The 12,979-nt window shown below is 32.6% G+C and overlaps 1 protein-coding gene across 1 annotated transcript; it reads left to right on the forward strand.

The window, feature by feature from the left end:
• Window positions 1–4,933: 4,933 nt before the first annotated feature.
• Window positions 4,934–7,329, forward strand: LOC145789413 (cytochrome P450 714C2-like). The gene is made up of 5 exons (XM_082921255.1): window positions 4,934–5,426; window positions 5,519–5,745; window positions 5,849–6,099; window positions 6,216–6,561; window positions 6,685–7,329. The coding sequence occupies exons 1-5, from the start codon at window positions 5,144–5,146 to the stop codon at window positions 7,114–7,116; spliced, it is 1,539 nt and encodes a 512-aa protein (XP_082777381.1). The 5' UTR covers window positions 4,934–5,143; the 3' UTR covers window positions 7,117–7,329.
• The last annotated feature ends 5,650 nt before the right edge of the window (window positions 7,330–12,979 follow it).

Consider the following 12,979-nt stretch of genomic DNA (forward strand, 5'->3'; position numbering starts at 1 on the left):
TTGTAAAATGGCTTGTCCCACATTGATTTGGTGAGAAGTTTTGAAAGGGTTTATAAGGCATGGGTTTGATACTTGGGGTGTGCCCCAAGGGGTACCCAAGTGTTTTAGAGGGAGAGGTTATGGGCAAAATGGGCTAGATCCATTGGACCTAAAAATCACCACACGCGCGCGCCGCTGCCCCCCGTCCGGTCGGGCGGGCTGGGCTGGACCTGGGCTTGGGCGCGGGGTGTGTGGTTGGGCTTGTTCGGCCCAATACTAATCTTTTTGGGCCAAAAAAATTTGAATTTATTTTTATTTTTTGGTAAAATAAAATCCATAATTCAAATTAACCGGAAATAATCTGGTTCGCTTTTTTTTGTACATCTAAACTGGGCCCTTCCGTTTTTTGAACCCAACAACTCTAAATCTGTTTGAATTTCAAACCAAACAGTGCCTAAACAGTTTGTATCTGTTTAATTCAAATTGAACAGGTACAGTACCTGTTTAATTCAAAATGGAAAGCCACTAATCCATCTATAAATAGACTAAGCCCCCCCATTTGGAAATATACTCCAATTTTCGTACTCCATCTTCTGCTAAAAATTTATTCTTCATTTTGCATTTAGTTCTTGTTACAGAGAGTATAAACACTTAGTGTGTTCGACGAACGAATAAATTGTAGTGCTGCTTTTATTCGTTGATAGATCATTTGATCCTGGGAGATAGACGTCTAGATTCTGAAAGCACCGTGGAGAGGACGAATCTGTTTTAAGGACACAGTGTTAAACATTAGACTTGATCAAATAGTTATTCAAAAGAAATTAACCAAGTAAGTTGTTTAATTTTTATTCTTTTTTTTTTGTTTATTTAATCAGATTTTAATTTTGTTTTTGTAACAAAATAAAATCTATTTTATTTATTTATTTTTTATTTCGAGTTTGATTTTTGTAATCAAACAAATTCTCTCATTTTCTTTATTTCTTTGTATTCTTGTTGTTGTTTTGTACACAACAGAATTTAATCTATTTAAATACAGTGAAGATTGTCCTACAGGCATTGGCTCACCTTACTTGGAAAAAACTATTTTCAGGTATTGGTGATATGCCTTTGCCAAGGGCTTAACTTGGGAGAACTGTAGAGCTGAAAGCTCAATCTTTTGTTTACTTTGTATTTACTTTTTTTTTTACAAGCTTAGGGCTTTATTTGTATGGAACTTATGACTCATTTTGTTGTAACTAAGCACAGCCTTGGAAAGATGTAAGCCTTCAAGGCATAAGAATATCTGTTTAGCTTTCATTTCTTATTACTTCTTGTAACACATGCTATAAATTCAGGATGAACGATTTATGAATGTATATTGCATGTGTCACTTTTGTATATTAACTCTGATTAATGAAAGCTTCTTATTTTATTTATACCACTTTGTACTAGTGTTTGGAGTTGGATTATTGTAATTATTTTGGGACGTTACAAGGAGTCACGTGCTTGTTCCAATGGGAAGCCACGTCTATTGTCATTCAACCCTCAACAAAAACCAAAGCAATACATAAGGAAAAACCCATCAACCCACAATAAGATAAAAGGAAAGCACTCTAGAGAATTTAGAGGTAAGTTCACTCAACTCTCAACAAAAAAGTTCCCTAATATAAGTAACTTTACTATCTTAGTAAAATCTATTGAGATGAAAAGGCTTTCAACACTACATGAAAAGAAAAAGCCAAGTGATTTTATCCCAAAAAATCACCCACAAAAATATTCCAACTAGTTTTGAATCCGGTGCCTAATTACACCTAACCCAAGTGATTTTATTCGAAAAAAATCCCTCACAAAAACTCTACTATTTTTTTTACAAGCATAATATGAAAAAGGGATAAAAAAATCTTTTTACAATTTTACTCAATCTCTCAATAAATTTTCTCACAGAAAATACAACTCAATGAAGCACAATACCATATTTGAGAGTATTTTAATATCATAGATTTTTCTCTTATTTTCACTTTCTTACTTCTTATTTTTCTCCAACTAAAATAATTCTTATATATTATAAAATTATATCTGTTGGCTCATATCCATTGGAGGAGATGCATGTGGAGCATGAGCACCAATTATTTTCAAATATGGGAGGTGGGGGATTGAAAATATAGATAACGGTTGCTTTTGATAAATAATAATTCAATTTTTTCAGCCATTTCTCGTGAAAAACAAAAAGTGCATAGTAACTTTTCTAATAAAATATTTGAATGTACAGTGACTTCTCTATTAAAATATTTGAATGACAGTAACTTTTCTATTAAAATATTTGAATGCACAATGATTTCTCTATTAAAATATTTGTATGCATTGTAAAATCTCTTTAAATAACATTTATATTAGATATGAAAATATATACCCCTTTTAAAATCTTTGTAATTATTGTAGAGTTTTAGATACACTAATCATCCCATGTGAGTATATCAAATTTTGTCAAAAAAAAAAAAAAAAACTCACCAATATCATATTTGCCAAAAGAATACAATCAATCAATATCAAATTTATCAAAAGATGAATAGTGACCAACTGTATTTTCCGAAACATAAATAGTAAATTTTGTAATTGCACAGTAATTTTGATTTAAATAATATTTATAATAAATATATCAAACATAATATATTTTAAACAGATAATATTTTGTGTCTATGAATGTAAAATATGTATATTAAAAAATCATAATTTATCTAATAATATTTTAGATATCATCAAAATTAAATCACATGATTAATCGTGATATTAGTTATAAGTTATTATAATGTTGATTATGACATTATTTTAATTATACTTTATGTGGTGTTTTATTATGACTCAATTTTTATTTTTTATTTTTTAACTATGACAAAAATGAAATGTCATAATGTGCATATAATGTGTACCATAACATGACTCAGTAATACCATACAAATCCATATATATATATATATATATATGTATGTATATATAATTTGTGTATTGATCTACGTCATTTGCTGCATTAGGAAAAATACCAAATAAATAGAAAGTTTTCAAAAATAATCGTAAATTAGTGAGAATGTAAACAAAATTTGTGTTATTCTGCATAATTCTCACTTGCGTGGGGACAAATATTTCACTTGATTTGTAATTACTTTTTTAATTATCATGTTTAAAATACGAATTGTCACTTATGATTTTAGAAATTACATCTCGCTCCATGAAGTTTCTAATTTCATAACAAATGGCTATTTATTAATAAATCATCAATTCAATTAATAATTTTTAATGATGTCAGAAAATTTTATTTCAACTAATAATTGAGGTAATTTTATTATGGGTAAGTTGTAATTTAACCTCTTTTGGTTTATCCAAAAAACACGGAGCTTCCATATAGTTTTATTTGTAACACTTAAACCCTTGGACTTCATACCATATTGTAATTTCTGACGCAATCGTTTGTTTCAACAAAGAATGTATTTGCATGACCATAAAACCAAAATTTTTCATTTTCAGCCACATTAGATAATTCCTTAACTTTTCTTCTTCCCATTTTTTTGAAAACCAGAGACAGTTCTCTCTCTAAAATGATTCTCTATCTCTCTCTCTTTCTTTAGCTTATCTCCCTCATTTCTCCATCTTTTCTTTTCATTTTTGTTTCATTATTCTTCTAAAATCTATATCTATCGTTCTCTTGACTCAAATAAAGTTAACACAGAAATTAAAGTTAATCTAGCCAAGCTCAACATCTCTTGCTTCTACTCCTCTATCTACCGTCATATTCTTTCCTTCACTTTTACCATACTGCACATATTACCACCATCTCCTTCCTTATCTTCTCCATATCTTTCTCCCTTATTTCTTACAACACCCCAAGACCATCATCATTGAAACCATGGGCTCTTATAGTAGTCTCTCACATTCTCTCTCTACCTAGCAACTACCATCATCATTCATCTTCTCTTTATCACTATAGACACACATACATTATATACATAGGCATACCCAATTAATTAAGCCAATACCCAAATTGTAATAGTGGCTACCACCATGGGTGCCGTGAGAGGAGTAGGTGGTGGGTGTTGATTGAGTGGAGGAGATGTGATAAGCTTGGTAGGTGTTTGTCGCTATGGATTGTTTGGGTCTAAGTTTTAGAGAGAGAGATGAGTGTTTATTTGCGTCTAAATTCTAAAGAAAGAGAGATGAGTATTTGTTGGGTCTAAATTTTAGAGAGAGGGAGAGAGAGATATGTATTTGTTGATGGCATGAGAGGTGCGTGGTTTGCCATAGGATGAGAAAGAAATGAGTGAAGAAGAAGAAGAAGAAGAAGAAGAAGAGAAAAAATAAAGAAAAATTAAAGCAAAATGAGAGAGAATATTCTAATTTGTAATGGCATTAAAAAAAATTAGAAAAAGAAATAAGGGAAATTTAGACTTTTTATAACTTCTATTACGTCTGTCTAAAATTGCACTCTAGTATGAAGTTTCGCGGATTCAAGTGTTATAAATGAAATTATAGGGGGTTTCGTATTTTTTGGGTAAACTACAGGGGGTTAAAGTATAATTTACCCTTTTATTATTATATAGGAGAGTGGTTAGAAATTTTATTTTTTTAGTTAGTTTAGTTAAATAAAAAATTCTGATAAGAAATATTTGTAATTTTGCAAATTATAAGGACTAATTTGTATTTAAAATAAATCTCATGAGGTATTTGTAATTAAAAATAATAATTACAAATTATTGACAACGCAAGTAAGAAGTGTGCAATTCTGCACATTTTCGCATAGTCCAATTGACTGGGGTTGTTCGGGATAATCTAAATAAGTACATTTTTTGACTTTTTATAAAATATAAGTTGAGTTTGGATTGGATTTGAAGTGATGTGACTTAAATAAGATAATGTAACTTAAATAGGATAGTGATTTTTTAAATTTTTTTTTTATTTTTTTTTAATGAAATCCCGTTAAGATGGTGCCAGTAGAAATTGGCAACTATTGAATACAAAAAATGACATATTAGTCAACATCTCTCTACTATTATTATGATTTCCCAACCAGCATTCTCTTCTCTTCTATATTATATGCCAAACCAATGAAAGAAAAACAAACAGAGACCAAAGAGCAAAGTTCTATAGGAAAAATAAAACGAAAAAATAAAAAGAAACAAAGATTAGAATTGAAGATATGGAATTGCTCTTCAACTCTGCTTTTTCTGTAGGGTTGCTCTTCTTAACTAGTTTCATCCTCTATCTCTTCAATAGATTTTGGGTGAGGCCTCAGAGGCTTCGATTAAAGCTTCGTACCCAAGGTCTGAGAGGTCCTTCACTTTCATTTCTTCTTGGTAACATTCCTGATTTCATCAAATTCCAACCCAAAGACATCAAAGCTCTTACTGAAGATGGTGAAGCCACACACGATTGGGCTCGATTCACCTTCCCATTATTTGACCATTGGACTAAACAGTATGGTAGGTATTATCCACTTGCAAAGCCCATTTACTACTACACTTGTTCATGTAATTTCCAATCACAAATGTTGATTTGGAGTGCATTTTGACAGGTCAAAGATACAACTTTGCTTTGGGAACATATCAAGTGGTTTACATTACTGATCCACATTTGGCCAAGGAAATAAGCCTCTCTACATCACTCAAGTTGGGAAAGCCTTTTTTCCTACAAAAGAATTCAGAAACCTTGCTTGGTAAGGGCATAGTTACCTCAGATGGAGAGTTCTGGGCTCACCAAAGAAAAACCGTAGCTCCTGAGTTCTATGCCGATAAAGTTAAGGTACTAATACAAATATACAATACTCACCATAGCTGTTACAATTTGAATTTGCAAACTATTTACTCTATAGAGAATTTGATCAAATGGGAAAAATATGATGCAGAATTTGGTGCACATAATGTTAGACTCTGCAAATAAACTAATCAACACATGGGAGAATGAAATAGAAAAACAAAGTGGGACAGCAAATATAAAGGTTGATGAGGATTTGCAGAGCTTTGCTTCTATTGTCATCTCTGAAACATTGTTTGGGCATAGTAATTCCAAAGTGATTAATGAATTGCAATCAAGGTTCAAGCGTCTCGAAAGGGCCATGAAAACTCCAATCCTTGTCGGCGGCATTCCTGGCTTGTGGTAGGTGTTTGAAGTTCTATTTATTGTGTGTCATTTTGGATTTGTGAAGAAATTATTTTTAAGTATTTCTGCATTTGTTTTTGTTTAGATTATTTTTAAAAATGGTTGTTATTTAGGTACATTCCAACGAAGAGCAATTTAGAGAAATGGAGATTGAAGAAAGAGATACATTCACGGATTATGAGTATTGTAAACGAGCATTCATCTAAGGTGGACATGCTACAAACGATCGTCAATGGAGCTAAGATGAGTGCTCCTAGACCAGCTGCAGTAGAACAACTCATAGTCGACAACTGTAAGAATGTTTACCTAGCAGGGCATGAAACCACAGCAAACACTGCAGCCTGGACCTTGATGTTGCTTGCAACACATCCGGAATGGCAAGATCGTGCCCGTGCAGAGGTTGCTGAAGTTTGTGGTGAAAGCTTGCCAAATGCCAATATGCTTGGCAAAATGAAAGTGGTAAGTATGAGTCCACAAATATTTGCATTAAAAATTCGTGGATGAGTTTTTTTCTCGTGCACAATCTGTTCATTAGCAAGATTTGTGAAAATTAATTGTATTTTCCTTTAATTTGAATTGTAGTTGACATCAGTGATTCAAGAAGCATTAAGACTCTATCCTCCAGTACCCTTTATAGCAAGAGAAACCCTAGAAGATATGAAGTTTGGAGACCTTGAAATTCCAAAAGGTGTTGGCATTTGGGTTGCTGTGATGCCACTTCACCATGACCCTGAACTTTGGGATCCTGACCCAAGCAAATTTAACCCAGATAGGTTTGCTAATGGCGTAGGAAGTGCTTGCAAAATCCCTCAAGCATATATTCCTTTTGGTAATGGCCCCCATATCTGTGTTGGACAATTATTTGCAATGCTGGAGATAAAGGTCGTCCTAGCTATCATTCTCTCCAAATTTTCCTTTTCCCTTGATGCAAATTATGTCCACTCCCCAGTGATGGAGAATATTATACGACCAGGACATGGAGTGAACCTTATCATGCAAAAATTGACTAGGTGAATCTCTGAGAAATACTAAAGAATCATATCTAATGCTAAATAAAGGAATCGGGTGATTATGTGGCTTCATGTATAAATATTAGTTGTCGGGCACACAATGCATGAGCAAGTCGAGTTATTTAATAAAGTAAAAAAATGACTTTTAGTTCTTCCATTTTTGTAAAATTGTAATAAGCTTGAAAAAAAATACATAACAATGAAGTGTTTGTGAAAAGAGTTGTTTTCTTTCATCGTCTGTGTAGGTTAGGTTGCTTCCTGTTTTCGAGGTGTACCTCAAGTATTTGTCTTATGCTGTGTTGTAATATTCAGTTTTTTAATTTTTTTTTCCCATTTAAATTCAGTGACTTTCAGAACAAAATGTTTAACATTAAATTTTGGATGTGTAATGCAATCTTCTGTGTAGTACATATTTAAATTTATAAATGTAGCATGCACAATATCATATTTGAACCATGTATATTCTGAGCTTTGAGTACAAAATATAAGACTAAGATAAATACAGCTTCACTAGTTCCATTTTGGATAAATTACATTTTATTCCTTTTATGTTTAGTCACTTCCTCACTTTGACTCTTCAAATTTCAAGTTTTTCTAAATTTATTTCTAAAGTAGGGGTGATCATGAATCGGGTGGCATTCTATCTATCATCCGTTCAAAATTAGGCGGATTGAAAAAAAATCAATCTCCATCTATCCATCGGTTTGCTGGATGTGGATTGAGCAAGCCGTGCTAGTTGGCAGATGGATGCGATCGGTTTGATAGTTTATACTTTACAAATTTTGAACATTTAAAAAAAAAATTATAATTCATAACTTTTACAATCTCCAAATAACTAGTAATATGAAAAAAATATGCATTATTTGTCTATAATAGGCCATGGCACCATGCATGCATATTTTTAAGGCATTGTTTTCCATTTTCACAAAAATATATATTTTATTATTTCTATTCTAAGTTGTTACTTGTTAGTAGTTTTTTTTTTTTTTTTTTTTTGAATTTCATCTACGGGTGGATTGAGTTTATGCGAGTGTAGGATGGTTGATTTGCCATTTGAACCGTATTCACAAATTTTGAAAGACTCTATCTGAATTCGTCTGCCAAAAGATACCCATCTACCCAAAATCAATTTGGTTGAGTCGGTTTGGTTGGGTTAGGCAGGTTGGACGGATCCATGATCACTCTTATTTTAAAGTTAATTTATGTTAAAAAATAAATAGAAAATGCCACGATAACTGTCATGTAATATAAAAATATATATTATTATATTAGAATTTGAATTTGTGTCAAAAAGGTAAATTATCTATAATAAAATATTTTTATTCCACGTGACACCTAATATGTCATTTTCTGTCTTAATTTTTAACATACGTTAGTTTTATGAGTAAATTGAGACAAACTTGAAACATGAAAAGTTACAGTGAGAAAAAAAAAAAAACTTTAAGAACCAAAATAAAGAAATGAACAAATATAAAAGGGACAAAGTGTAATTTACCCTTCAATTTTTATGTACAAATGCTCAACCAAAAACCTTCAACGAATTAAATTATATATCACAAACTAATCAAAAAGCTATGTTTGTTGCTACCCGACTCTAAACTATCAATGGATTGGACTTTACCCAAATCTAATTGACTGGAAAAATCCAAATCCATTAACAAATATCTAATCCAGCAATCCATTTACTCTAAAAATCCAACAGATCCAATTATAGAAGGACCGGAATAAATCACATCTGATCGAATATGATATTAGACCTGATTGGATTTTTGGATTTTTGATCTTTTCCAGTTACGTTTAACAAAAGAAAGGATTCAAATCCTTTAGGATGGAATGAATATTTCTATTTTATGATCAATAGTTATGAAAATTTTGTATTAATAATTTTTTTATTTTCATTTTTTTGTTATATATTATGAAATGATTGGTTTTACAATTTATAATTACAAGATAGTTATAAACTGTTAATTTTAAATTTTAAATATGCGAAATTTTATGGCACACACCCCTTTGGAATGTGTACCATATGCCTCTAGTTATGACCTTTGTAGTCTTTCACTACAACAAAAGTTGCTTATAACCATGTTTTTTAGACAATGTTTTTTTTTGAAAAACACTCTGGAAGAGGTAAAGTGAAATTAAAAGGCATGCATTGTCCTTTTATAAACACGCGTGCGACTTTGTAACGGTTCTCCATCTTCCTTTGTCCACGTTTTTCTTTCCATCATTCTGTTTTCTCTCTCTATTTCTCTCTCTATCGTTTTCTCTCTCCGTCCTAGATCCAGGCTTTTCTCTGTCTCCTCATGTTCCTTGAGAGATTCACCAGGGTTGATGCCGATTACTCGTTCAAATCTAATTCTAAATCCATCGATTCTTGAATCGATTTGGTTGAAAATTCTTGATGGTTTTTTGTTTTTCTTGATTCTGATGATTTTGCAGAGGAAGATGGACCGGTTGAGTTGCACAAATCGGCGGGCTTACGAGACCGATGAGTGAAGAAGGATCAAGATCATCGAGATCAAGACTAATTGAGTCAGAGCAAGAGGAAACCAGCCGATTGAGTGAATATTGGGTTTCTGGTAATCAAGTTGCTACGTTAGCGATGGGATTCATCTAGGGTTTCGAGCTTGTTGAAGCTCCTTCTCTAGTCTAGTCCTCCCGTCGCTACCATCTCTTAAGTTCGGTCCTCTCTCTCTCTCTCTCTCTCTCTCTCTCTCGTTTCATCAGATCTGGTCTTGTACATAGGACTCACTATATTCCTTGCTCTTCGATCTAGCCTCTCTTCAATTGAATTGTACTCTTTTTAATCTTTTCATTTGCTATTTTTGGTCTGCTATTTTTTCAATAGAATCTCATCCACTTTGATATTTTTGTTTTTCAATCTCACTATTTTCAATTTTTTTTATAGTGTTTCTAGTTTTGACCCGACCCATTTTGTATTTTGGACTCGGATTTCATAGCCTTGTATGGTTGTTCATGTCTTTTCCCTCTTATTCTCCCTTAAATTTGGCTTTGGGATTGTTTTGGTTTTGTTTGGAGCAGGTTGGTCGCTTGGTTTTCAAACCTTTTGTTGCCTAGATTTTTGGTCATCCGCTTGAGCGGCACTTCTTGTGCTCAAGCGGGCTTTGCAAATTCTCAGTACTTTTGTAGACTTGCAAAATACTAGAAGAGTGTAATCTACGCTTGAGCAGCGTTTCCTACGCTTGAGCGATGTTCTTCGTTTGCAAAACTTCTGAAACTGTGCATTCTGCGCTCGAACGTCACTTCTTGCGTTCGAGCGGAACTATGTGTCTACTGCTCGAGTGTCACTTCTTACGCTCGAGCAGATTGCGTGTATATCAATCCATGAAATGACTTTTTTGTTCACTTTTTCATCCCTCTCTCTCTCTAAAACTCTGTAAAACCCTAGATCTTGAGTTTCTCTCTCTAAAACTAATCTTTTCTCTATTATTTCACCTAGATCTATTGGGTTCTTCACCCTAGGGCCTTTGAGAAAAAGGTAGAGCACGTCATGGACTCTCTTTTCATATGAACAAAAGTGGGTTTCGTTGTTTTTGGAGTTTCAACCTTGCTTTGCTCCTTTTCCCTTCTTGAGGTAGGGATTTTCTACACTTTCATATGATTTTTAGCTTAGTTATTTGTTGTTGTGTAACAATGGTGGGAGTTGGGAGTGTTTTGGGCGAACCTAGGGTTTGGGTTCAAGTCAAAAAAGGGATTTTTAGGTAAATGTGATATAAATGGTTATAGGGTTTGAATATGAGGTTGTCTTGTGTCAAAATTGTTGATTTTGGCCTTTGGGTTGATATTTGAGAAAATGTGAGTTTGCCCTAAAATAGTTCAAATATTTATTTTGTATAAGTAAATGAAATTGGTGTGATAAAGATGAAATTGGATGAACATTGAAATAAACGGTGGAGTTGGAAAAATATATGACCTCTCACCCATGGAAATTTGAATAAATTATCTGTATTAAGATTGAATATTTCTTTAGAAATGTCTGTATTGGGCTATTAGTGGAGGATACTTATGATTGTTGTAGAAATTGTATGATGATTAGGTGAATTGAAACTAATCTCTTGTTGAATGTCATTGAATATGACTAAATTTCAAATACATTGTATATGTATGATTGTTTGGGAGAAGAAAGGGGATGTACTCCATTATTTGGGAGGAGATAGGGGATGTATTTCATTGAACTAAGCTGGTCTGCGTGTCCTGAGTGAAAGTCCCAAAACCGTGCGTATACATGGGTACCGATTCCCCCGGACAAAATTTCCGTAAAATGATAAATTGAAGTATTTGTATGATAGTTGTGTTGATTTGAGAACCACTAAGTTGTAGTCTTAGTTGGGTTGTCTGGAAGATAATAAAATTTGCTCATGAATTGAGTTGAAATGATTTACTGGAAATGAATTGAAGGAAAATGGATTGAGATATACGCTTGGTACCTTATGGTCATGTAGAATATGAATGTTTTAGCATAGGCATTATATATGCACATTATACCTATATTTTTGTTAAAATTCATATATTGTGTTAGACTGTTTCTATTGGGCTTTGGCTCACCCTATTTGGGAAAAAACCATTTTCAGGTGTTGATGATATGTTTCTGCCAAGGCAATAACTTGGAGAGACATTTGGAAGCAAGAGCTTATTTCTTTTGTTGTATTCTTTTGTATAGCCAATGACTTTAACTGTATTGAGCTAGGCTTACTTTTGTTGTAACCGAGTAACGACTTGGAAAGATGTAAGCTTATAGGGCATATGATTACCTGTTTAATTTTCAATTCTCTTATCATTGTAACACATACTGTAGATTTAGGATGAACAGTTTGTAAACGTATATCGCATATGTTATCTTTTGTATACGAACTTTGATGAATGAAAGCACATTATATTTGCTATCCTTGTGCTTATGGGTTATATTTATTGTATTATTTTGGAGGTGTTACATTTTTCAATCAATGTTTGTATATTGGTAGAACATAATTTTATGTATTTCTAATGAACATAGATAATTAGACTATGTTATTCCTTTTTGTCTTGAAGGAAGAACACTAGAATCCTTATTTTTTTTTTATAACTATAATGCAATGTTGGTTGTAGGCATTGGGTTCAGGATAAATGGGTTTGTGTTTGCTTCATGGTCCAAGCATCATAGTTTTTATGTTGCTGCGGTTTTATGGTGGAAGTTTGGTGTATAAACAGTACTGTTCTTGATGTAGTTGTTCTCAACTCTGTCAAACTTCCTTTCATTTTTTTTTCTTTGCATTTCTACTTCCTATGTCATATGACCTTGGTCTTCAAGTTGAGAACATAAAAATCATTTGTAGTGTTTGATTGATGTTTTTTAGCAAGCACGTCTCTTCAGTTGATGAAGATTGAAACTCAATCTGAACCATTTCCAATTGATTATATTGATTCATTTAATTTTTTATATATTTTTTACTCCTAATCATCTGCTTACTTATATGTGTATATTTTGTTTTTGTGGATGATCACTGATGCGGACATTATTTTTGTTACAATTGCAGATCTCCTCTAATAGCCCACTGTAGTAAATGTAAGCATTAAGTCCTCATAGATGCCAGCCTTTTTGCTCTTCTACTGCAAGTTAAAATGTCGAAAAGTAGTGCATGATATGGTGCGCAGAGAATGGAAATATTATTATTTAGGTGAATATATGGTGTCATTGGAAAACAAATCAGGATGTGAAAGTACATTTCAAATTGAAGCGTTGTCTTGAATTGTTTCAACTTTCAATTGAAATGTAAATGGAAATATATTATATAGTTGAATTTTGTTTGTGTGTGAAATATTTCAATCTATGCAAGTTCAAGTTTTTATTTATCTCTGGTATGATGTGA

This window comes from Camellia sinensis, chromosome 3 (genome assembly GCF_055761805.1).
Source record: "Camellia sinensis isolate YWXY chromosome 3, ASM5576180v1, whole genome shotgun sequence".
In the NCBI taxonomy this organism is placed as follows: domain Eukaryota; kingdom Viridiplantae; phylum Streptophyta; class Magnoliopsida; order Ericales; family Theaceae; genus Camellia; species Camellia sinensis.